The 25,950-nt window shown below is 51.7% G+C and overlaps 1 protein-coding gene across 3 annotated transcripts in view; it reads left to right on the top strand.

The window, feature by feature from the left end:
- LOC123592434 (histo-blood group ABO system transferase 2-like) overlaps positions 1-25,950 on the top strand; it is a 36,693-nt gene that overhangs the window by 4,318 nt on the left and 6,425 nt on the right. The window contains exons 2-10 of one of the 3 annotated variants that reach the window (XR_006709772.1): positions 2,439-2,511; positions 5,515-5,565; positions 6,146-6,196; positions 6,442-6,498; positions 6,911-6,958; positions 7,800-7,835; positions 10,085-10,213; positions 17,263-18,179; positions 20,251-20,262. Coding sequence is in view for 1 of the 3 variants with exons in the window: in XM_045467428.1 (XP_045323384.1) it covers positions 2,439-2,511; positions 5,515-5,565; positions 6,146-6,196; positions 6,442-6,498; positions 6,911-6,958; positions 7,800-7,835; positions 10,085-10,213; positions 17,263-17,950 (1,133 nt within the window). In the remaining 2 variants the exon portion in view is untranslated. Of the gene's footprint in view, positions 1-2,438; positions 2,512-5,514; positions 5,566-6,145; positions 6,197-6,441; positions 6,499-6,910; positions 6,959-7,799; positions 7,836-10,084; positions 10,214-17,262; positions 19,326-20,250; positions 20,263-25,950 lie in introns of those variants that run through there. The other 2 variants (XR_006709771.1, XM_045467428.1) reach the window with 2 other exon arrangements.

The raw sequence follows: 25,950 nt of genomic DNA, 5'->3' as shown, positions 1-25,950 counted from the left end.
GGGTTGTAAATTTGAGTCCCACATTGAGTTTAGAGATTAAAGATAAAAAATTAAAAAAAAAAAACCCAATTCAGTAGTTGTTCTTATTTATTAAATCCTAGGAGCTATTATCAAAGGGCTTGGGGGTTTATGATATGAGTTCCAAACTTTAAAAAAAAAAAATGTTTCTTTGCGTTTATGGTCGTCTTTTCAATTGTGCATGAAAATTTTATTTTCACCGGGTCATATTTATTTGTCTTCATTTAGGGCTATTAAGAAGAAATCTGTGGCCAGACTTAGAAAGGGCCTGACCCTCTCCAAGACTGAAAATGCAGCATCTCTGTCTTATTCTGGTTTATTTATGGGTTTATCTAATTTTATCATTTGGAGCGGGCAGTAGCCTTGCATGGTTCAAAGCTAAAAACGATCCCTCAGGACATGATGGAGAAGTGTGACTGGTGCCTGACCTTTGCTGGCCCCTCTGCCAGCCTCCTGCTCCCTGTATGTAACCGTTTTTAGTCATTCCCCACGCAGGCTTTTAGGTTTTTTAGGGAAGCGTGAACAACATACAAAAGGTGGAGTATTGTCTTCACTGTTGCGTACCTTGCTTTAAACCTGTGCTAAGCGTGCCCCTACTCTCTCTCAGAGCTGCACAGCATCCCCTCTGTTGGTCACGCAGAAGTGGACTTCAGTCCCTAGCCATGGACACTGGGGTCCTTTCCAGGCTCCTGCTGTTACAGACAAAGCCTTCGTGATTCACAATCATTTTACGCGTGGGCAGGTGTCTCTGTGGTGGAGATCCCCAGAAGTGGGTTTGCCGGATCACGTGCTGAGTGAGTCTGACTCTGGGTAAACATTGCCTGCCAGAAGTCCCTTCCCATGGACTCCCTCCCCTTCCCACCCCGTACAGTGGTGTTTCTGAACCTCGCCCCTCCCCAGTTATAGCAGTATAAGGAGGGAAATAAAATTGAATTTAAATTGCCTCCAAAGAGAGGGGGCACGTGGCTGGCTGGGTCAGCAGAGCACGTGACTCTTGATCGCGGGGTCATGAGTTCAAGCCCCACATTTGGCATAGGGCCTACTTTAAAAACAAAAAAATGTATTGTCCCTAAAGAGAAAAATACAAAGGAGTAAGATTTTGGCGGGTAAAGTTAAGCTTTGGAAGGCCACAAATAATTAATGTCTAAGGTGGTGGTTTTTTTTTGTCCTTTTTTTTTTTTTTTTTTGCATCCCCAAGTACCAATTTTCACCTTCTCAGGTGATGTCCCTGCCTGCCGGCTCCCCACACACCCTGCCTTGAGAGCAGCCGGCAGACGCGGTGTGTTATCGCCCTCTGGTGGTGGGAAATGGTATCGCACTGTGGCTTGCTTGCTTTTTTTTTTTTTTTTTTAAAACCAGCTCCAGGATAATTGACATATAACTACACATATTTAAACTGTGCCTTTAGGGGCACCTGGGTGGCTCAGTCGGTTAAGCATCGACTTCAGCTCAGGTCATGATCTCACAGCTTGTGAGTTCCAGCCCCCACGTCCGGCTCTGGGCTGACAGCTCAGAGCCTGGAGCCTACTTGGGATTCTGTCTCCCTCTCTGTCTGCCCTCCCCTACTCGTGCTCCCCCCTCTTAGAATAAATAAATAGGCTTTTCACATTTTCACACCCAGAGGAAACGGACGTATCCCTCTTAGACCCAGTGAAACTCTTTGGTAACAGTGTCTGGGCTGCACCCAGGTGTACATGTGCACGTTTTGTTTGTTTGGTTGTTTTCTCAGTCCAGCACTTGGGACCCCCCAACACATTTGTGATCAATGAGGTTCTCGCCGCCGGGACATCGGGCTTGGGCGTCGTAAAACCCAGCGGTGGGTGGCTCAGGGGAGGAGGCTCTTCATCAGTGGTGGGTCCTGCTGTACCCACCACCTTCAGCTAAGATTTAACTGATGCACGCGGTATGGCTTCCTTCCAACGCGCCCCTTTCCCGGGGTGCCGCACCCCTGTAGTGGGCTCTCCCACCATGATGTATTATTGTATGTAGCTGTGCTGTGAGCCCCCACGGCATTAGGGCTGCGAGGTGCCCGTGGGGTGTGGGGTCCCCTCGGTGAGAGGGTTGGTGCACCGTCGTCTGTCACAGCCCTCCTGGGCCTTGTCCTTCACGCTGTGCCTGTGGGGTAATGGCTGCGGTGCGCCCCAGCCTCTGAAGTGTAAAGAGTGGGCCTGCGTCCCTGGGGGCTTGTCAACAAGGAGGGGCACCAGGGCGGGTGCCCAGGGGCTGCAGGGCAAGTCTCAGTGGGTTACGCCTCCAGGAGAGGTGTAACCCTCCTTCCCTGAGGGCACACAAGAGGGAGAGGGCTTTCAGCTGGGGCCCACAGAAGCCCCTCCCTGCCCAGTGCCCAGTGCCCAGTGTGGGCCCCAACAAGGTGATTCGGGTGAACTGGCCCCGGAATAACCCAGGCTTCCTCTCCGCAGGCTTCTGGGGAAGGAGTGCCAGCTCCTGGCTGTGCGGGCTCCTGCTCTTGGCTGCGTGTCTGGGCTTCTACAGGTGAGAGTCTGGGGACGTCCCTGGGGTCCCTGTGGTGGGCTGGGGTTTAGTATAGCTAATTTGACTTTAATTGATGAAAACGGTCAGGGTTTTGGCCCACAGCCGTGGTCCCGGAGAAGGTGTTACCCACACGGTCGCTGTCATTTTGCAGATAAGGAAACCGAGGGAACACGGTGGTGTTTTCTGCCTCAGGTGCCCGCTTCGCAGGGACGCAGACCCCCAGCCAGCGCTCGGCTCTGCTCCCTGATGAGTTGTCGGCATTTATAGGTTCCCTGGGGAGAGGTGGGGGGCAGAGGGCTTCTGAAGGCAGTGTTTTACAGCCTGTTAGAAACTCCGGTTACACAGAGCTCACACCGTGCTTTAAATGCATTTACCGAAAACAGATAACACCTTTTTTTTTTTTTTTTTTAACTGCCTTTCATTTGTTTAAAACAAACAGTACAGTTTATGTTTGCAAACAAACTTAGTAAAATTGCATTCCCTTAAAAAAAATAGAATCTAGTGGATGCTTTTCAGTGAACTGGGTTTTATTCAAGGTGAAACTGCCCCTAGCCTCAACTTTGAGGTGGAAACTGAATGTTCACATGTACAGTCGAGACCACAGGAAGGCATTTTCACGTAGCGGTTAACCTTGAGAGCTATACGCGTTTTCACTGATGACTTCCGTAAAGTAACTTGTCAGGAGTTCACACTTACTGGATGTCTATCCTGTGCTGGGCACTGAGCAAAATGCTTGACGGACATTCTTGTACGTTCTCTCAGCCACCTGTAAGATCTGCATTATTGTCCCCATTTCACACCCGAGGAAGGTGAGGCTCCAGAGGTTAAGGTGAGACGCGGGTTATAAGGTAGGAAGTGGCAAGACCAAGACGCAAACCCTTCCAAACCCACTTCCCGGGCCCCTGAGGGCGAGTCGACCTGGGGCCAGCATCTCATCTCGGGGCTGCGGGTCCAGCCAGTGTGTGCTCTGGAAAACGGCGCCCTCACTCTGTCGGACACGTCAACACATTCCCCTGGACAGGCGTTTACTGAGCCTGATGTTGCTCTGTGTGTGTGTGTGTGTGTGCGTGTGCATGCCAGGATGTCACTGTCAATGGGACAGCTCCTTGTCTTGAGCAGTGTCTGATCTGGTAGGGGGAATACACAGGTGATAGCCTGCCACGAGAGTGGGGACAGGCTTTCCCGGATCTCCCAGGACGGAGACACCCCTTGTCTGCCAGAGGTGGACACTGGCCAGGGCTTTGAAGGGCCAGTCTGGTCTAAGCGACAAGTGCTGGTGGAACCGATGGAACAGTGCTGGTGGGGGCAGTTGTACTCGTCCAGGCGGCCCCTGCCCACCGCGTGGGGGTTGTAGACCGGCACAGGGACCTCCTGAATTGCTGTGCTGTCCTCCCGGGGCCTGGTGCCCACTTCAGAGCTTGCCTGTGTCCTGCTGCGGGTCAGGGGGCTGAGCTGGCTCCACAGCCTGTCCGGCAGGTGATCAAGGCCCCACCTGAACTTTATACGGCAGCAGAACTCCGTCCTCTGCGAGCAGCCTGTCCCGATGTCTGATTCTTAGAATGTGCCCTTGAACTGCATGAGAATATTCTTCAGACATCGGGGACCCCGGGGAGCACTGAGAGCGTGTGGCCCCTTCGGTGTCATGCCTTCAGCTTTTTGGAGACACTTGTCCCCGCGCCCTGCCGCTCCCCACTGGGACCCAGTTCTGAAGCCCCTCACCCCGCCCGGACTCACTGAAGTTCACAACGTGTGTTACAGCATGGTTCCCAGGGTGGCAGCCCAATGGGTCTGGGGTCTGGGGTCTGGGGTCTGGGGTCTGGCCTCTTTTCTCCATCGAGATGCCATGGTTCTTTTGGGTTATTCATCCAGCGCCTCCTTCCTTTGCATTATCCCGTGTTTAGATCTTGTTTTTTCTTCTTTTCTCCCTCATTTCGACACACCTTGGATTCCTTTTTAATTTTTTTAGACTGTAAATGTTTAGTAACCAAAAGATTCACCTGATTATTACATTAAGCTTCCTTCTAAAATATTTATTTATTTTGAGAGAGAGAGGAGGGGCGGCAAAGGAGAGAGAGAATCTCAAGCAGGCTCCACACTGTCAGCACAGAGCCCACCGTGGGGCTCGAACTCATGAATTGTGAGATCATGGCCTGAGCAGAAATCAAGAGTCGGTGCTTAAGCGACTGAGCCACCCAGGCGCCCCCGGCTCCCTTCTGTGTTTTAACAGGCCCCCTAGGTGATTTGGATGCAGGCCGACATCGGTCTCTCTTTCTCTCTCTCTCTCTCTCTCTCTCTCTCTCTCACAAAACAAAACAAAACAAAACAAAACAAAAAAACAGAAAAGAAAATAGAAGGGGGGGGGGCGCCTGGGTGGCTCAGTGGATTGAGTGTCTGACTCTTGATTTTAGCTCAGATCATGAGCCGGGCAGGGGTTGTGGGATCAGGCTCCACACTGAGCGTGGATCCTGCTTGGGATTCTCTCTCTCTGTCTCTCTCTCTGTCTCTCTGTCTCTCCCCCCCCCCCCCAACCCCTCTCCCTGACTCATGCACTCTCTCTATCTCTAAAGAAAAATAAAAGAGAGAGAAATAAACATAAAGGAATATAGAAAGGAGGCATGACTCTAGACTTGAGAGTGTCCGCAGGTCACCTGGGGAACTTGTTAGAAAGACAGCTTTCTACATACACACCCCTCCTAAGTGCTCAGCACTGTGCAGGGGCCTGGAATTGCATCTTGAAACGACTCCTCAGGTGAACGGGATGCCTCGGTCCTCGGCCCTGCTGTTGGTTACTATGGTGATGGGATTGCGTTACAATGGTCCAGATGACCAGCAGGAGTGGGGATGGGGCCAGAAGGGCTCTGGTCGGGCCCCACGTCCATTTTCTCAGGAGCCAGAGGCCAAAAGGGTGAGAATGTGTGTGTTAAAGTCTCAGCCTCGAACCCCCATCCTGTCGGTCCTCTCGCCCAGCAAAGACTCAGTTTCACACTCTTGTTTGTCCCCCAGCAATGTCTTCAGACTGATTCCCGGATGGAGGCAGATAGGAGAGTCTCGAAGGTAATGACGGCGTCTTTGGATTCAGGGCGGTTCCTTCTAGAAAGATCTAGAGCAGTAATAGAAATATACATATGTACTGAATTGGAGGTACTTCTAACCAGAGACCCTCGGTTCCCAGTGTGACTCCCGAGCCCTCCCTCCACCGTGTTTTCTCAAACCTTGACAAAGGACAAGGCAGAGAAAGTTCTAGCTTGCGCTGGAGAGAACACGTTTACAGAGTTCATGCACTGCCCAGCGGGCTGTGCGGCAAGGCCGGGATCCTGGGAGGGATAGCGCCTGGTATGGGTTCCGGGGTCCCTTCAGCCGCTTCGACGGGGCCGAGCGGGGGTGGGGGCCCTCTGACCTCGTCAGGGCCCAGACAGGTCGAGGCTCAGTGTCCTCTCAGAGCTCATGCCTTCCAGAGCTGGCCTCTCTGGCGACCTGTGAACAGATAAGGTGACAGCTCCCAACCGGGACGCGTCACGAGCCCCCAGGGCGTGGCCCGACCCCAGTTCTCTTCCGTCCAGCTTGGGGGGCCCACACATGCTGGTCGGATGGCCGGGTGGATGGTGGGCTAAGCTGGTGTCACTTTTCTCTCCAGCAGCACTGAGGGCCGTCCCCTGCAGGGCCAACGGGAGAGCCTGCCATCGAGGTAATGACTTCCGCTCCTTCCTCCTCCCTCACAAACACTGGCCTTCGTCGACCCCACTGAACTCCATCCAGGAGCCTGTCTCCCCTCCCCCCATCCCCAGGCCTGGCTGGGGTCCCCAGGGGTCGGTGGGGAGGGGGGATGCACACCTAATCCTGGCCTGGGGTGCCCCCCTCTTGAGGGCATGGCTCTTTGTTGGCAATCGCTACTTTTCACGAAGTGAGTCGATGGAACCTTTCCTCCCTCAGCCAGGATGGCCGCCGTGTGGTCCCGCAGGGGATGCTGCTGGAGACAAAGCAGTGCAGGTGAGGGGCGGGGAGCGGGGCTCCCGGGGCTGACAGGGTGAGGGGGGCCTTGCCAGAGCTCTCCTGGGGATTCCAGGACCCACAGGGGCAGCCACGGCTCCTGCCTCCTGGTCTCTGCTCCTCCTTCCCAGGTGTGTGTGTGTTGGGGGGGGCAGTTTCTCCCGAGGCCGTGGTCACGCCCTGCGGGTGGAGCCGTGCACCATGCTCCCAGACACGGTCAGCATGTCCAGGGTTTCTCGGCCCTGCTTCAGACTCCCGCTCCACTCCCTTGGCCCGGGCTCAGCATCACACGGGAACTTTCTCCTCAGGGGCCATGACGTGGCTGGCCCTGGAGGAGACCTGCCCGCTGGCACGGGAGCGCTTCCCCCAGGACCCGGCCCTGGGCTGAGTGCTCTCTGTTTCCCTCCCTCAGTGAAAGGGACTGCCCCCCGGACGCCTGCAGAGTCCCTGAAGTCCCCAGGTATGGGGACCACCTCTTCGGGTGTTTCTGTGCCTCTTTCCGAGCAAGTCAACGTGTGCCTCCCCATCCCCTTCCTCACCCCCACCCAGTCCAAGGCCTGATTCCCAGGGGAGAGGAGGGTGATGGGGGAGAGGAGGGTGATGGGGGCACAGGAGAACAGGAGGAGACGTTAGATGATGGGGGTTACAGGGGGTTTCCACTTGACCTCCAGCCGTGGGGCTGCTCAATGTCATGCCCGTGGCACAGTCAGCCCCGGCTTCTCAGCCCTCAGCTCAGCTAACACCTGAGGATGATGTGGCCCGGGGAGGGCATGAAGGTGGGCGCGGCATGGGGGCTGGATGGGGTGGGGGTGGGCCTTCGTAGTTGTGAGGTAGACCCATGTTAGGACTTACAACACAGGGAGACAGAGAGAGAGAGAGAGAGAGAGAGAGGAAGGAGATGTGGGGAGTCTAGAGCCTTGGCAGTTACCAGAGACCTTGAGGGGTGACCCCCTTTCCTCTGCTTGGCTTTTAGCCTCATCGGTTTATCACTGGGAAGCATGTGGCGTCCCCAGGGCTGGGTGGGCACGTTTGACCGCTGTCTGTCTAGTGAGTGGACAAGTGACTAGTGGACAAGAGGAAGAAAGGAAGGAGGGAAGGAGGGGGAGCAGGAGAGAGGAAAGAAGGAAGGAGGAGGAAGGCAGGAGGGCGGACGGGCAGGCTGGCAGTCCTGTGGTGCTCCTGGCACAGCTGGCCATCTAGATGGGGAGGACAGCACCTTGCAGCTGTGGGCGTAGACTCCCTGGCTCCGAGACGCTTCTGGATGCAACTGTCCACCTCCCTGACGCGTGTCTTCTCTGCAGGATGGTTTACCCCAAGGCCCAGCTCCTGCAGCCTGCGTAAGTTAGCACATCCCTGCTGTGGCCACCGGCCCGCCTCGAGTTCTCCTCTCCCTCACTGCCACCTGTCCTAGCCTTTTCTTTTCCTTCTCTTGCCGTGAGAGGGGGCTGGGCTCATTGCTAACGGGTCGGGTCCCGGGCGAGGGTGCCAGGGAAGGCGCCTCCAACTCCTGGGCCCGGGGAGCATGGGTGTCCACAGAAGGCACGGAACCGTCTCTCATCTCTTCCTGGGGATGCAGGACAGGTCTGGGCTGGGTTCCCCCGGTGCAGGCGCCCGGCCTCCTCAGCCCGCATCTCCTGGCTGTTCTGCCCCAGATGGCGCTGGCAGCCGGTCCCTGTGGCCTCAGACAGGAAGGTCGCCCTGAGGCCACGCTGCTCAGCCCTCGCTTTACAAGCAGGGAAACTGAGGCTCAGAGAAGTGAAGGTACTTGCCTGAGCTGTGCGACCGGCGAGGGCGCGGTCGGGTTCCAAGCCCAGGCCGCGCGACCTCCCTGCCGGGAGAGCTGTGAGTGCGCGCTGTCATTTCTGACACCAGTACCCACGCCTCCTTGAGTCCTTAGAGCCACCCGGAGGCCGTGACACCTGACACGTGACCTCCCTGGAATGAGAGGGCTGTCCCTGGGGAGGACACACACACACACACACACACACACACACACACACACACACCCCAGGTCCGAAGCACTCCATTTAAAATATCTCAAAAATACGAAGTCTCTTATTTTAAAAACCGATCACGTATTGAAAGGATGGTATTTTGGACGTTGCGGGTTAAACAACATACACCAGATTAATTGTAACTTTACCTGGTCACTTTTTTTTTTGTTCATTTCTGAGACAGAGCATGAGTGGGGGAGGGGCAGAGGGAGACGCAGGACCAGAAGCAGGCTCCAGGCTCTGAGCCATCAGCACAGAGCCTGACGCGGGGCTCAAACTCACAAACCATGAGATCATGACCTGAGCTGAAGTTGGACGCTCAACCGACTGAGCCACCCAGACGCCCCTCACCTGGTCACTTTTACCTTTGTGTGCTTACCAGAACAATTTTAAATGACAAATCTCTGTTGGACACAGCCCATCTGGAGGGACAGGCTGGCGTGAGCCTGTTCCCGTGGGTCCTGGAGCCGTGTCCCGAGAAGCCACGAGTGAACGGGCACTCGTGAGACAGGATGGAGGAAAGGAGAGAGGCGTCCGTGCGGGCTAGGGTGGAGAAGGGACAGAGAACGTTCTGTGGGGCTACGCTGGGGGGAGGGGAAGCCCTCGAGATGGGAGTGGGCTGGAGGCCTAGCTTTGTCCCTGAAGAAAACTCGTGTTACCCCCTACTCCCAGCAAACAGGTAGGTTTCCCACAGGGAACGATGCCGCTGCTCCCCCCAGTCAGCAGCCCCCACGGCGGGGGCTCACTCCCACAGCCCACCCCCCGCCCCCCACATGCCAGTTGCAAGTTCTAGGTTGTCACCTGTGCTTTTGACTGACCGGCTGTAGCTCAGGGCTCCCACCGGCCCCTCCTCGGGCTCGATGACTTTCTAGAGTGGCTCCAGAACCCAAGAAGACAGTCTACTCTTGGTGATACCCGGCGTATCACCAAGGGCACGGGAGCAGCCAGGGGCACAGGTCCCCAGGGGGCAGCGTGGAGAGGCCAGGGAGCCTCCGTGCCCTCTCGGACCCCGTCGTCAGGATCTGGTGGAGGCTCCCTCACACACGCACCTGCCGGGAGGATGGGGGCTGGGGCTGCAGTGTCACGCTTCTGACCACGGTGTGGTCTTTCCAGTGGCCAGTCCCCATCCCGAGCCATCCAGGAGCCCGCCCCGGGTCACCTCATTAAAACAAAAGGTGTCCCTATCACCCAGGAAGTTCCAAGGGGTTTAGGAGCCCCTTGTCAGGATCTGGGGTCAAAGACTGAATATATGTTTCTTATGGCCAAGTCCCTATTGCTGGGAAAGGGCTTGGCTATTGCTCTCACTGAGATGCAGCTCCTTCTCGGAAATGGGGTTGGGGGCCTCCCAGAAGGAGTGTCCTGTGGGACCCAGCACTCGGCGGTGCTCAGGAGACACTCCACGCGGGGCAGTGAGGGAATGGCAGGGTCAGGGCTCAGGGGCTGAGCTTGTGAGGCAGAGAGCACTGGATTGGGAGTCTGGAATCCCGGCTGCGTCTAACTGCGCTGCTCGTGGACTGTGGACCTTTGGTCCTTCCTTCCCTGGCCCACCTTTCCATGCCCTGCTCTAACGCGCTGTGACCGGTTCCTTCTAGGAGGGCAGACGTGCTGGTCATGACCCCCTGGTTTGCTCCTGTCATCTGGGACGGGGTCTTTGACTCTGCCATTCTGGACGCACAATTCGAAAACACCACCGTTGGACTGACCATTTTTGCCATCAAAAAGTAAGTGAGATCTGGGACGCCTGGGTGGCTCAGCCGGTTAAGTGTCTGACTCTTTGGCTCAGGTCATGATCTCACAGCACCTGGGTCTGAGCTCCGAGCTGGGCTCTGCCCTGATAGTGTGGAGCCTGCTTGGGATTCTCTCTCTCCCTCTCTCTCTCTGGCCCTCCCCTGCTCTCTCTCTCTCTCTCTCTCTCTCTCTCAGAATAAATAAACTTAAAGAAAAAAATAGGTAGGTAAGATCTTGGCAGCTGTGCGGAGAAGGACACGTGCCCAGGCTAAACCAGGAAGCCAAGCCCCAGGTAGGGGGCACTCCTCACCAGATGTCTCTCTTTGCCAGGATGGGGTGCTCACAGGGGGAGGGTGAGGCGTGGGTGGCTTTGTGGGCCACCTGGTGGGATTTGCACGGGTGAACCTGGTGGGATTTGCACGGGCCACCAGGCACACCCCTGCTCAAAATAGCAGCCCCACACCTGAGAGTCGTCTGCTCCAGAAGTGACCATATCAACCATTCAGAGGCCTGGCAGCCACTGCTGACCACTTAGCGGGACTAACCCTGTGACCCAAACCCATGAGCAGGTGCTCGGCCGCCCCGATGAGTTCCCCTGGGAGGCTGACTGAGGCTTGGCGTCCCAGTTAGCCGGAGCAGGCTTACTATGCGGTGGAGTCGGACCTGAAGGCTCCAAGCTGCATTTACGGCTTTGGGGTTAGCTTGTTTGCTTTGGAAACCGGCTCGCGTTTCACATCCGGCACCTTCGCCGGCATGTGTCGGGCGCCTTTGCACGTCGGCACACGCAGACCTTCCTCATTCTTTCGAATGGCTGCCCACTCTTACTCCAGAGCCACTGCATTCCCCGCTTGAGCTGACTGTTCCGGAGAGCTGCCTCAGGCAGCACCCTTGCAGACAACCTTGCATCGCGAAACTTTTCAGTTGCGCGGCCGAGTTGCGAAAACGTCACAGTGAACGTGTGTCTGCCCACCACCCGGACTCCGCTGCTAACGTTCTTGTTTTTCCCCTTCTCACTTTGCCTTGTTTTATTGGGATATAATCAATATGTAACATCGTCTCGGGGCGCCTGGGTGGCGCAGTCGGTTAAGCGTCCGACTTCAGCCAGGTCACGATCTTGCGGTCCGTGGGTTCGAGCCCCGCGTCGGGCTCTGGGCTGATGGCTCAGAGCCTGGAGCCTGTTTCCGATTCTGTGTCTCTCTCTCTCTCTCTGCCCCTCCCCCGTTCATGCTCTGTCTCTCTCTGTCCCAAAAATAAATAAACGTTGAAAAAAAAAATTAAAAAAAAAAAAATATGTAACATCGTCTCGATGTAAAGCGTACAACATAATCGTCTGATGTGTATGTGTGTTGTGAAACGATCACCCCAGGAGGACCTACTCTCGGCAACTTTCAAATATGCGATACGGTGTGTCAGCTGCAGTGGCCATGCTGTGCGCTCCGTTCCCACAACTGATTTATCTTATGTCTGGAAATCCATACCTTTCGACCACCTTCACCGCTTTCCCCAGTCTTGCACCTCTTGCCCCTGGTAACCACTTATTGTCTGTTTCTGTGGATTCGGTGTTTTTTGTTTTTGTTTTTGTTATTTAAAGACTCCACATATAAGTGGGATCACACAGTACTTATCTGTCTCTCTCTGACTTATTTCACTTACATAATGGCTTCGAGTGTCAACCATGTTGTTGCAAATAGCAGGATTCCTTCCTTCTTTTCTTTCTTTCTTTCTTTCTTTCTTTCTTTCTTTCTTTCTTTTTTTCTTTCTTTTTCTTTCTTGCTGAGTAATATATATATATCTCACACTTTCTTTATCCAGCCATCTGTTGGTGGACACTTGGGTTGTTTCTCTGTCCAGGCTGTTGTAAATACTGCTGCAGTGAACGTGGGAGGGCAGGTATCTCTTCAAGATACTGATTTAGGGGCACCTGGGTGGCTCAGTCCATTGAGCATCAATCACCTAAAATGATTGGTGAGTGTCCCAGGGTCATGGGATGGAGCCCCTCATTAGGCTCTGAGCTGAGTGTGAGTGTGGAGCCTGCTTGGGGTTCTCTCTCTCTCTCTCTCTCTCTCTCTCTCTTCCTCTCCCTCTCCCTCTTAAAAAAAACCTTAAGAAAGGATATTGGGGTGCCTGTGTGGCTCAGTCAGTTGAGTGTCTGACTTTGGCTCAGGTCATGATCTCACAGTTCGTGAGTTCAAGCCCCACATTGGGCTTGCTGCTGTGGGCCTGTCAGTGCAGAGCCCCCTTCAGATCCTCTGTCCCCTGTTCTCTCTTCCCCTCCCCTGCTTGTGCTCTTTTTCTCAAAAACGAAATAAAACATTTTTTAAAAAATTAAAAAAGATACTGATTTAATTTCCTATCTTTACCCCCATCTCTATCATCTATCTCTTTCTACATCTCCAGAAGTGGGATTACTGGATTGTAGGGTAGTTCTGTTTTGTTTTGTTTTTTTTTATTTTTTTTAACGTTTATTTATTTTTGAGACAGAGAGAGACAGAGCATGAACAGGGGAGGAGCAGAGAGAGAGGGAGACACAGAACCTGAAGCAGGCTCCAGGCTCTGAGCCGTCAGCACAGAGCCCGACGTGGGGCTCGAACTCACGGACGGTGAGATCATGACCTGAGCCGAAGTCGGACGCTTAACCGACCGAGCCACCCAGGTGCCCCTGGGTAGTTCTGTTTTTAACTTTGCAGGGGCCTCCCTACCATCTTCCGACAGTGCACAAATGTGCCCTTTTCTCCGCATGCTCTCGGGCACTTGTGTCTCTTGTCTTCCTGAGATGAGCCTTCTAACGGGTGTGAAGGGATGCCTCATTATGGTTTTGATTCGTGTTTCTCTGACGATGAGTAATGTGGAGCACCTTTTCATGTACCCGTTGGCCATTTGAATATTTTCTTTTGTATGATTTCAATCTTCTTAAGTTTGCTAAGATTTGTTTTGTGGCCTAACATATGGTCTATCCTAGAAAATGTTCCATGTGCCCTTGAGAAGAACATATGTTCTGCCACTATTAGATGGAATGTTCTATGTTGTCTGTTAGGTCCATTTGGTCTATAGTCTTGTTCAAATATGCTGCTCCCTTACCGATTCTCTGTCTGGGTGACCTATCCATTTTTGAGAGTGGCTTATTAAAGTCAGCCATCAATATCGTATTGCTGTTTATCTCTCCTTTTAGTTATGTTAGTATTTGCTTTATGTGTTTAACTGCTCTGATGTTGTTGGGTGCATAAATGTTTACAATTGTTATATCTTCTTAATGGATTGACCCCTTTATCATTATAGAATAACCTTCTTTGTCTTCTTTGATCATTTTTAGCTTAAAGCCTACTTTGTGTGATATAAATATATCTTCCCATCTTTCTTTCAGTCAGTGTTTGCTTGAAATATCTTTTTCTATTCCTTCACTCTTGGTCTGGTCTCTAAAGCTAGAGTAGGTCTCTTTTAGGCAGACTGTTGTTGGATCTTTGAAAAACTTTTTTTTAATCCATGTAGCCATTCGACATCTTTTGAGTGGAGAATCCTTTTACCTTTTAAAAAAGGTAATTCTTGAGAGGTCTCAAGTAATTCTTGAGAGGTCAGGACTTCCTGTTGCCATTTTGTTCATTGTTTTCTGACTGTTCCGTGGACTCTCTGTTGCTTGCTTCCTCTCTTGCTGCCTTCTTTTGTGGCTGGATGACTTTTCACCGGTAGCTTTGACTCCTTTACTATTCCTGGTTGTGTATCCACTACAGATTTTCCCTCTGCGGGTGGTAAGGCTTACATAAAATATTTTCTGTTTATAACAACCTCTTTTATGCTGATAACAACTTAATTTCAATAGCTTCTATAAACAATACTTTTACTTCTCTCTGTCTCACATTTTAGGTGATTGGTGCTACAATTCACATATTTTTAAATATTGTTTACATAAACAGATTACTGTATTCATGGTTAGATTTTTTATGTTTGTTTTTTTAACTCTTAGAGTTGTAAGTGATTTATGTACCGCCATTACAACATCTGACCTTGACTGTATGTTTACCATGACCAGTGGATTTTATCAATATATTAATGTTTTTATCATATTAGTCAGCATCTTCTTCCTTCTGCTGGAAGAGCGTGATGCCCTGTAGCATTTCTTGTAAGGTGGCTCTACTGGTGATGAACCCCCTTAGCTTTTGTTTGGGAACGCTTTCTCTCTCCTTCATTTCTGGAAATCAGCTTTGCCGGGTGTCGTATTCTTTCAACATTTTGACTATATCATCCCTCTCTCTCGTGGCCTGCACAGGTTCAAGCGTCACATGCTCTTCCCATTGAGCCACCCAGGCACCCTCCTTATCTTTGACTTTTGACAACTTAATTATAACGCATCTCTCCGTAGCCCTTTTCAGATTCAACCTATTTGGGGTCCTTTGAGCCTCATGAATCCAGATGTCCGGGTCTCTCATTTGGGAAGTTTTCAGCCATTATTGTTGTAAGTGTATTTCCTGCCCATTTCTCTTTCTCTCCTCCCTCTGGGATTCCCATCATGCACATATTATTTCTTTTTATGGTTTCCCATAAGTCCATAAGCTTCACAATTAACATTTTATTGTACTTGCGTGATCGGTAATCTACTCGTCTGGTCATCTTTCTGTCCATCTATCCATTCATAGTTGCTTTTGCCATGTGTGAAGGTAAATCTGGGACATCAGCACACTCGCCCTAAATACTTCTCTGTGCATGCCATTAACTGGAGCTTGAGATGTGTTTATGGTTTTTCTTCTTCCCAGGCAAAATGTACACACACGAATTCCCTGGCTTTTGGCGAATACATATCGTTGTGTAACCAAAATTCTTTCTACGTATACAGTGTTCCCATCACCCCCAGCACGTTCTGTCGTGCCCCTTTCCGGCCAACCCCTCCCCCTACAGCCTCTCCTGCGGCGTCGCTTGTCCTGATTCTTTTCTACTCTAAGATTATGTTTGCCTCCTGGAGCCCTAAAGCATATCCTGCTTTGTGCTGCCTTTTCTGAGAATCGTAATTTTGAGATTTAGCCGTGATTTTGCGTGAACCGGTAGCCCTTTCTCGCTGCTTAGCGTTCCGTGGGGTGGGCGCACCACAGTTGCCTACCGCACTTTCCGTTTTGATGGACACCTGCTTCCAGGGCTTGGACACTATAAGTAAATATGAATTCTGTTGGACAGACCTTTTGCGGACACGCAATCTACCTTTTCTCCATTGAACATCTAGGAGTAGAACCGCTCAGTCTTAGGCGAGAGACAACTTTCCTTTTGTAAAGAACCACTCCGCACGTTTCTCCGGTTTCACGCCCCCACTCACAATGCACGGAAGCTCCGGCCACTCTACCTGCTTCACCGGCATCTGACGGCGTGAGTCGCCCGTGAACTTTTATACCTGGGTCCTTATACTCACATACGAGTAGATCTGCCGCATAGAGTCCGGGCAGTGGAATCGGGGGAAGAATATACACATTTAAAGTTTGAGTGTATTTTCTCCTATGCCCTCCGAAAGGGTTATACAAGTGGTTACTTGACCCAGGGGTACATGAGAGTGCCTGTCTTCCCGTGCTCTCAGCCACACCGACGTATTCACTTACTCATCTGTTAAGAAAGACCTTTACTGAGCAGTTATGACGTGTGCACAATAGGGGTAAGGTAGTTTCCCAAGCAGACACGGGCCTACTTTCATGGAGCTACGTTCTAGATGGAAAGAACACGTAAAGATGGAAAAGACGGGAGAAGAAGTAAAACACAAATACAAAATATGTCAAGGTGGTGATAGGGGCTCTAAAAGAATACCTAAGGCTGGGTAAGGGGTGGAGAGGGATGTATCTTCATATTTATTTGTGTATTTATTTGCTCTTTCTTATTGGGTTATAATTTCCACATTGTAAAATGTACACCCATTCAAGGGCATAGCCTGCAGCACCCCCTCCCTCTCCCCACCGCCTCATGCATCTGTGTTGATGCTAGCAGGGAGACCTATGAGGCATATGCAGTTCTGGGCATTGGTCAAGGAATGGAAGCTATTATAGGGGGCGAGAACTGCAGGGAACAGGGTCCCAGCCCCAGGGAACAGGCAGTGTGAGGGCCCAGAGGAGCATGCCTGGCCTGTGTCGGGAACATCAAGTAGCCAGCCTGCCCGGACAAAAAGGTGGACAAGAGGAGAAGGAGACCACATCAGAGGCGGGTCCTGTAGGGTCTGGAGGACCACTGTAGTGTTCTGAATTAGTTTTTAGTTTTTCTTAAGGACAAGGAACCATTTGAGGGTCGTGGGTTGGAGAAATCCATCATCTGGACATTATCTGTCATTTGAACTTTTGCCAGCCTTGTGGACTAAGAAAATACCTTGTGTGAGACTATCTGCTCAATACCCAAGCAGTCTGAAGGCCTCCTTTCACTATCCGGTTGAGATACATGGTCTTTAGCTAGTCTAGTAGATTGGCTATGGTTTTATTTTTATCTTTCAATTAAAAAAAATTTTAATATCTTAAAATTTAAAATATTAGACACAGAATCGGAAGACACAGAATCGGAAGCAGGCTCCAGGCTCTGACCTGTCAGCACAGAGCCCGACGCGGGGCTCGAACTCACGAGCTGAGATCATGACCTGAGCTGAAGTCCGACGCTCAACCGACTGAGCCACTCAGGCGCCCCATATCTTTTGATTTTTAATCATGGTAAAATGCACAGAACATTGACCATCTTAACTATTTGTAAGCGTGCGTTTCGGTGGTGTTAAGTGTTCACACTGTGGGGCAACCATCCCCACCATCCGTCTTCAGATGCAAACCTGAAATTCTGTGCCCATTGAACACTAGCTCCCCATTCCCCCCTCCCCCAGCCTCTGGCAACCACCCTTCTGCTGTCTGTTCCTATGAACTTGCCTCTTCTGGACACCTCCGTCAAGTACATTGACTTTTGCAATTGGCTTATTTCACTTAGCATGATGTCCTCAAGGGATGGCCATGGTATTATAAGCTGGTTTTGCCTAAGTGTGCTTTTCTGCTGCTGTTTGATTGTGTTTAACACCCACTGTCTCTCCTGGGGTGCTTGTTGGTCTTAGATACGTGGTCTTCCTGGAGCTGTTCCTGCAGACGGCGGAGAAGCACTTCATGGTGGGACACAAGGTCACCTACTACGTGTTCACCGACCGGCCGGGGGATGTGCCCCGCGTGCCCCTCGGGGAAGGGAGGCAGGTGGTGGTCCTGGAGGTCCAGAACTACTCGCGCTGGCAGGACGTGTCCATGCACCGCATGGAGATGATCAGCAACTTCTCCCGGCAGCGTTTCCTCCACGAGGTGGACTATCTGGTGTGCGCGGACGTGGACATGAGGTTCCGCGACCACGTGGGCGTGGAGATCCTGTCCCCGCTCTTCGGCACCCTGCACCCCGGCTTCTACGGGGCGGCCCGCGAGGCCTTCACCTACGAGCGCCGGCCGCAGTCCCAGGCGCACGTCCCCAGGGACGAGGGCGACTTTTACTACGCGGGAGGCTTTTTCGGGGGGTCGGTGGCCGAGGTTCTGCGGCTCACGTCGGCCTGTCACCAGGCCATGGTGGTCGACCGGGCCCACGGCATCGAGGCGGTGTGGCACGACGAGAGCCACCTGAACAGGTACCTGCTCTACCACAAGCCCACCAAGGTGCTGTCCCCCGAGTACCTGTGGGACGAACATATGCTGCAGAAGCCACCTTTCCTCCGGAAGCTGCGCTTCGTGGCGGTGCCCAAGAATCACGCAGAAATCCGGCACTGATGGGCCGGGGGGGGGGGGGGGGTGCTTCAGGAGGTCTCCCTGCAAGGCTGCGGCCGGCCTTAGCGGGTCTTCCGCTGGGAAAGGGATCGGCCACAGCTCTGGTGGCGAATGAGTCCCCGTGCCTCAGTTTCCTCTTCTGGAGAGACTCCCACTACCCACCAAGCACACACGGCTCTGGTTTTTCATCTCTCCCTAATCCTGCCTCATATTTAAAGTCGGCTCACCCTTCGTGGTGCCGGTAAGGTCCCCTTCCCCGGCAAGGTTCTCCGTCTCTTCTCCTGCGGTTGAGGCCCGCTGCTCCCCGCGCCGCCTCTCTAGGCTCCATCTGGCATCCCACCCCTATTTCCACCTGGCCTTGCCCATTACGGTGTGAGCTCCTGGCCGAGAGGCTGAGACCTCTCCGCCTTGGTCCAGGTCACTTCCTGCCACAGGGCCTTGTGCCCGGAGACTCCCAAAACAGGTTCGCATTTGAGCTCAAGTGACCCGTAAAAACCCAGGACACCGTGTGCTGAGACGGTGGGCGAGGCCCAGCCAGGGAGCACTTTTCCGGGCTTGGTCTGGGTGGGTTGGTGGCTTGCGGCTTTGGGTTGTTGGGCTTTTTCTTCTAGGGTTTCTGGCAGTTTGTCACATGCTTTTGCTCTTACTGCTTTTCTCTGACACACGTTGAAAACGCCTTCTTCCGGTTTTTACGTCGCCACTTCAACTCTTTCAGTGTAGGCAAATTTAAGAGATCGCCCCCTGCTTTGAAATCATGAAGATAGTCTCTTTTGTTATCTTCCAAACACTTAATGTTTTTGCCTCACACTTGAGTCGTTAATCTACCGAAAGTGACCTGTGTGTGCTTTTAACGGAAGGGCTCAATTTAATGTGGCTTTCTCTGCTTATCGAACACGTGTTTGAAAACCTACCGGAAAGTTCTTCTCCCTGACATGCACTGTCATCGGCCTCATGCTGGCAGCTGTCCTTCTGTGCCGGGTCCGTTAGGGTCTCTCTATTCTGTTGCATTTGATGCGGTTTTGGCGTGGTGGGGGTCTGGAGCCGATGGCCGAGAAAGAATTCTTGTGTCTTTGGTGCTTAAAGGTGATTTCATCAAAGCACAGGGACAGGGCCCGTGGGCGGGAGGAGCTGCCCTAGGGTTGTGAGGAGTGACTGGTTATACACTACAGAGTTGGGGGAGGCCAAGGCAAAAGGAAGCCTCCAGAAGGAGTTTCACATGGTAAAGAGGACTCCTAGGATAACTGAGGCCTAGCTGTTGTCACCCTGAGGTGGTTTTTCCCCTAGTAAGTCAGTAACATGAAGACAGTAGGGAGTTCCTGGAGGAATGTTCTACTCTGCTTACCTCAGGAGGCTGCAGGTTATAAAGAAATTTAATGTTGTTTGCATTTCCGTCTTGTCTTTGTTCCCCACATCCCTACAGAAGAGAGGGTGGGTGATGTTGGGGCTCCAGGAAACTGAGTCTATGGGTTTCTGGAGGTTAAGCTATTGAGAAGATTGCCTTTTGGGGGGCTGCCTGGGTGGCCCGGTCGGTCAAGCTTCTGATTTCAGCTCAGGTTGTGATCTCACAGTTTAGTGAGTTCGAGCCCCGCGTTGGGTTCCGCACTGACAGTGCGGAGCCTGCTTGGGATTCTCTCCCCTTCTCTCTGCCCCTCCCACACGTGCTCTCTCTCTCTCTCTCTCTCCCCCCCTCAAAATAAATAAACATTGAAAAGAAAGATTGCCCTTGTACTTTATTCAGACACGTGTGAACTGATGATGACTGTGATGTCTATCAGCCAGCCTTTGGTTTTTCCCTTTCCTTTCTTCTTGGGCAGCCAGGAGAGCCTGAGGAACGTCACACGCATCCCGCCTGGGGGCAGGGGGTCGCTTGTGGGGTGTCGGCCTGCCTGATGCTCCCTCGGCACATCGGCCGGCTGGTCTGTCCTTGTGGCGCCGACCACCATCTTACTCATTCTACCTAGAAACAGGTCTTGGTATCTGGTGACAAGTCCTCCCCCGACTCTTCAAGAGTGTTCTGATTGCCCTTGGCCCTGGCCCTGCTGCATTTCCATCTTTAATCTTCTGTCGCATGGCACCAAGGAGCCTGCTGGAGGTTTCATCAGAACCGGGGTAAAATTATCTTGTCAATATCGGAGATCCCACCCTGTGAGCAAAGCTCTCGGTTAACTTAGTCCTTCAATCTCTCAACAGAACTTCGTAATTTTCTCCGTAAAGGTCTTGCAAATCTGTTTTTCAAGACTCGTAGCTAGGTGCTAGGTTTTTTCTCCTCCAACATTTTATTTTTTTAAACTTAAAACATACAGGGGCGCCTGGGGGCTCAGTCAGTTAAGCCTCTGACATCGGCCCAGGTCATGGTCTCGTGGTTGGTGGATTTAAGCCCCACATCAGGGGCGCCTGGGAGGCTCAGTGGGTTAAGTGTTCGGCTTCAGCTCAGGTCACGATCGCACAGTTTGTGAGTTCGAGCCCCGCGTCGGGCTCTGTGCTGATGGCTCAGAGCCTGGAGCCTGCCCCGGATTCTGTGTCTTCTCCTGTCTCTGTCCCTCCCCTGCTCATGCTCTGTCTCTCTGTCTCTCAATGGTAAATAAACATTTTAAAAAATTAAAAAAAAACTTGAAACATACAAAAAATTTTTGAAGAATCACACAGCAAACACTCCCGTACGTACCACGTAGATGCCACTGTGAACGCCGTGCCGTGATTCTACCGTTCGCAGAGTGAAAAAGGTCTTTAGCTGCCTCCGTTTTGACCTCAAACTTTCTGGTTGGGTTCTTCTTTCCAGCTGGTCTCCTGGCTCAGGCAGAAGACCCTGAGGAGAAAACTTCCCCTGACGGGATCTGAAACTACGCCCTCAATGAGGGGTGCCTCCAGCCAGCAAGACCCTGCTTGTCATTGACTCCAGGGACTGGGGCCGACTTGGCCTTCCCTGCCCACCTGCACGGACCCAGCCACCTTTGCCCCACCCTTTGCTCTCATAGGCCTGGAACTGTTTCTGGCACTCTGGAGACAGCCTTTGAGACGCGCCAGTCCGCTCTTCCCGGTGCTGGCCTCGCCGAGAGAAGGAACTTTCTCGTTCCACTTGCCACCCATTTCTCTGCCTTTGGATTTTGTCAGCGGCCAGTGGCCCAGCCTGGTCGGTTTGGGACCCCCAGACCCAGAGCTCTTGCACCCCTGCGTGCCCCGGCTATCATATGTCATCCGTGTACCTATCCGTGCCTCCATCCATCCATCAGTTCATTTAAATTTTTATTCTACATTTAAAAACAACTTGCAGAGGGGAGCCTGGGTGGCTCAGTCCGTTAAGCATCTGACTTCGGCTCAGGTCACGATCTCATGGCTCGTGGGTTTGAGCCTTGGTGTCGGGCTCTCCGCTGTTAGCACAGAGCCCACTTCAGATCCTCTGTCTCCCTCTCTCTACCCTTCCCCCTTTCACACACACTCTCTCTCTCTCAAAAAAATAAACATTAAAAATTAATTAGTTAATTAATTTAAAAAATAATAACTTGCAAAGGCATCTGGGTGGCTCAGTGGGTTAAGCATCCGACTCTGGATTTGGGCTCAGGTCATGATCTCACAGTTTGTGAGATCCAGCCCTCTGTCGGGCTGTGCAGTGACAGCTCCGAGCCTGCTTGGGATTCTCTCTCTCCCTGTCTCTGCCCCTCCCCTGTTCTCTCTCTCTCTCTCTCTCTCTCTCTCTGAAAACTAAATACACATTTGGGGCGCCTGGGTGGCTCAGTCGGTTGAGCGTCCAACTTCCGCTCAGCTCATGATCTCGTGGTTCGTGGGTTCGAGCCCCACGTCAGGATCTGTGCTGACAGCTCGGGGCCTGGAGCCTGCTTCGGATTCTGTGTCTCCCTCTCTCTCTGCCTCTCCCCCTCCCACACTCTGTCTCTCTCTCTTTCAAAAGGAAACAAACAATAAAAAAATAATAATAAACATTTAAACAATTAAAAATTGCGGATTTCAGTATCTGTCACTTCAAACACTCAAGCGTGCCTACTATGAATTAGAGCTCAGTCTTTACCTAGAGTTCTTTTTGAAATTAAAACTTATGTATGGTAAAGATGTGAAGTGTACCATTTAGTGAGTTTGACAAAGGCCTACTCCTGTGTCCCACCAGCCCAACTGAAATAGACCACCAGTATCACTCTGGAAACTTCCTTTTCCAGTCAATTCCTGCTCCCAGTCCCCAGAGGCAACCGCTGGTGTGACTTTTTTTCACCATAGGTTAGTTTTGCCTTTATATAAATGGTATCACAGAATCCTAATTGCATTTATCTATTGACATTTTAGCCATAATTCTTTGCTTTTTTTTTTTTTTTTTTTAAGTGCTGTTCCAGGGATCGCAGGATCCATTCTGAACTTTTCGCGACTCGCTTCGAGTTAGTATTGTACCGTTTCACTTTGCAATTGCGTGTGCCCATTCACTGCCTCCGTGTCCTAGAGGACACGTGTCCTGTTGTTGTCGCGTATGTTATACCGCACGCTACAGAACCCAAACTATGGTGTCATAACTCTTGCTTAAAAGACTCATATGTACTCTTAAGAAATTAAGACTATAGATGGTCCTTTTCTACGTATCCAGGTACCTGCCATTTCTGGTGCTCCCCCTCCCCCTCCCCCCTCCCCCCCCCCCACCCCCCACGTATTCAGATTTCAATCTCGTGCCATGTTCCTTCAGCCTGAAAATTTTTCTTCGGCATTATTTTTTAAGGAGGCTCCACGGCCAACATGGGGCTCGAGCCTCTGACCCCGAGATCGAGAGTCACACGCTCCACCGACTGAGCCAGCCAGGCGCCCTGCTTCAGCAGTTCCCGTAGTGCAGGTTTGCTGGCAATACGTTCTCATTGTTATGCCTTATCTGAATACACCTTTTTTTTTTTTTTTTTTTTTAAGTTTCTTTCTTTATTTTGAGAGAGAGAGAATCCCAGGCAGGATCTGTGCTGTCGCGCAGAGCCCGCCGTGTGGCTCCCGTCCCATGAACCATGAGATCACGACCTGAGCTGAAATCAAGAGTCAGATGCTCAACTGACTGAGCTCTCCCAGGAGCCCCTGGATGCGTCTTTGCTTTGAGGACAGTGCTATACCACACAGAGTATTCTGGGTTGGCAGGTTTTTTTCTTTCAGCCCTTTACAGGTGCCAGTTCACCGTCTTCTGATAAGCGAATGCTGTTTGTTTGTTTGCTCTTTTCTCGTACGTGTTTTTTTCTTTGCCTTTTTTTAAGACGTAAAAAAAAAAAAAAAAACCCACCTCTGGAATCATCCATTTGATTGTGTCCAGGTGTGTGTGTGGTTTCACTCTGCTGATGGCTAGCTGAGCTCCCAGGCTCCCTGTGTGAATGTCTGTGTTCCATCAGGCTTGGGAAGATTTCAGCCATTATTTTTCCAAATATATTTTCCGCCCCAGTCTCCCTCTCCTCTCCTGTGGTTCCAGTCACGCATAAGCTGGATCTTTTGATATCATCCCACGGGTCCCTGAGATGGTTTCCATCTCGATCCCCGCTCTGTTCTTCACAAGAGAGGACCTGAGCTGTACCTTCAGGTGTCCTGCCATCTCCGATCCGTTGTTGAGTCCATCTGCCGAGTTCCTGAACTTTCAGATACTGTACTAGCATCTACACTGGACTCTTTGGTGGTTTCTATTTCTTTCTCTGAGGTTCATGTTTTTCTTTTCTTATGAACATAGTTGTTTTCTTTATATCCTAGAGCATCACTCTAACGGCTTCTGTAAAATCTCTGCCCACCACCTCCAGCCTCGGGGACACCTCGGTGTCCTGTGTCACCCACTGCCTTTCCCCGTGTCCTGTCGGTGTCCTGTTTGCTCATGCGTCTGCTATTTCTGCATTGCCTCCTACACGGTGACGGTTCGCTGTGGACAGGATTCTGTTACAGTCTTCAGGAAAAGGTTAATTCTTTTTTTTTTTTTTTTAATTTTTTTTTCAACGTTTATTTATTTTTGGGACAGAGAGAGACAGAGCATGAACGGGGGAGGGGCAGAGAGAGAGGGAGACACAGAATCGGAAACAGGCTCCAGGCTCTGAGCCATCAGCCCAGAGCCTGATGCGGGGCTCGAACTCACGGACCGCGAGATCGTGACCTGGCTGAAGTCGGACGCTTAACCGACTGCGCCACCCAGGCGCCCCAGGAAAAGGTTAATTCTTTTGCTTTACTACAGCTTGGCTGGACTCCGGTTCAAGCTCCATCCCGTCTGTGGTGGGCGGCGTGACCAAGTTCCCCGTGGCTCTTTCAGGGTCATCTTGGTGGCTTGGGAGTCCACCCCACCCCCCACCCCACGAGTAGTTGGTAGGTCAGCCCGAGGAATTTAGGACTTGTTGTTTCTGGATCTGTCTCTCCTGGTATTCCCCCCTGTGGCTGTGGCTCACCTCCTTCTTGAAACCAGTGAGATGGGGATTTTTTACTGGCTTTTAGCTGCATGTCGCTGATGGGCACCTGACCTCAGACTAACCGCTGCAGGCAACAGGAGTCTCTCCTAGTGTTCGTCTCTCCTTCCAAGTGAAGACTCCCCTCCAAACCTTTTCCTTCGGTCACTCTCCAGAGCCTTCAGGTGTTTGTTTTAAAATTTTCTTTTTAACGTTTATTTTTGAGACAGAGAGAGACAGAGCGTGAACGGGGGAGGGTCAGTAAACACGTGAGCCAGACACCAGACACAAGAGCACACGGACTGTCGGATTCCATGTATCATGTTCCATGTTATCCGTGTAACATCCAAGCACGGGCAGTACCCCTCTATGGTGACTAATGTCGGAAAGTGTTTGCCACTGATGGAGGGGGTGGCAGTTGTCTGGAAAAGGGACTTGATTGAGATGACAGAAATGTTTTTGATGCTATTATAGGTGACTAAGGGTGTATTGTGTGAGAAGTAAGGGAGAGGATTCATTTTGAGCAATACCAAATAAAAGCCGTGCTGTCTAGTTAACAGTAGGTTTACAACCTATTGGAAATATATATGACCTCTCCCCCACCCCGCCCCATGGAGTCCCAAACCGTTAGACACTTCGCTTCCTGGTTCTTCTTCCCTTCTCCGATTGGAGGGCTTATTTTTGTGGGCTTTGCAATGAGCATGCGCCAGAGAACAAAGGAAGGCGTGAAAGTCTGCGTCACCTCAGGGAATGTACACTTGTTCCAGTCAGACTACTTCTTGCCTTACATGGGCATAGGCGACTTCCGGGGAAGGCTGTAACCTCTGTAGTGCTCAGCCAATGAGGAATCAGGGGAGGGACTTACCTCTGTAGTGCTCAGCCAATGAGGAACCAGGGGAGGGACTTGCAGGCTAGGGGATAAATTGCCTGCTGTAACCACCCTGAGTGTGTCTGTCCATCAGACACCTGCTCTTGCAAGAACGTTGATTAAAGCCTGTCTTCATTGTACTCTGAGTCTCCACGTCCCTCCTTTGATTGAGTTGGTGGGCTTATTTCTAACATATTGCACTTGCCAAACATATTTGGCATGTTACTGTATGTAGATTGTGTGCCGATGAGAAGGACCAAGACTCTCCCTGTTTGTCAGTTACAGAATTCTAAATAGTGGGGTTTTATTAGTGTTCTAGGATCATCAAAACAAAGCAGCACAAACCAAGTGGCTGAAAACAACAGAATTTTGTTCTCGCCCAGCCCTGGAGGCCAGAAGTCTTAGATCGAGGCTGTTGACAGGGCTATGCTCCTTCCTAGATTCTGGGTCGAAAAACCCTCCCGGCCCCTTCTAGCATCGAGAGGTGGCCGTCAACCCTTGGCCTTCAGTGGCTCGCAGCTTCTCAGCCCCGATCTCTGCCTCTGCCTTGCACAGACTTCCCCAGAGTACCCATCTTCAAGTGGCTGCCATCCCTTTGTGTGTCTCTCCTCTGCTTGTGATGCCATCAGTCATACTGGATTAAGGGTCCACTGTACTCTGCTGAGTACACGAGATGACCTCATCTTAATTTGTGTCTTTCTTGCACCTGCAAGAACCCTATTCCAGATCAAGTCACATTCACAGGTACCAGGGTTTAG

The sequence above is a fragment of the Leopardus geoffroyi genome, chromosome D4 (assembly GCF_018350155.1).
Source record: "Leopardus geoffroyi isolate Oge1 chromosome D4, O.geoffroyi_Oge1_pat1.0, whole genome shotgun sequence".
Classification (NCBI taxonomy): domain Eukaryota; kingdom Metazoa; phylum Chordata; class Mammalia; order Carnivora; family Felidae; genus Leopardus; species Leopardus geoffroyi.
This window is presented reverse-complemented; position numbering and strand designations above follow the sequence as displayed.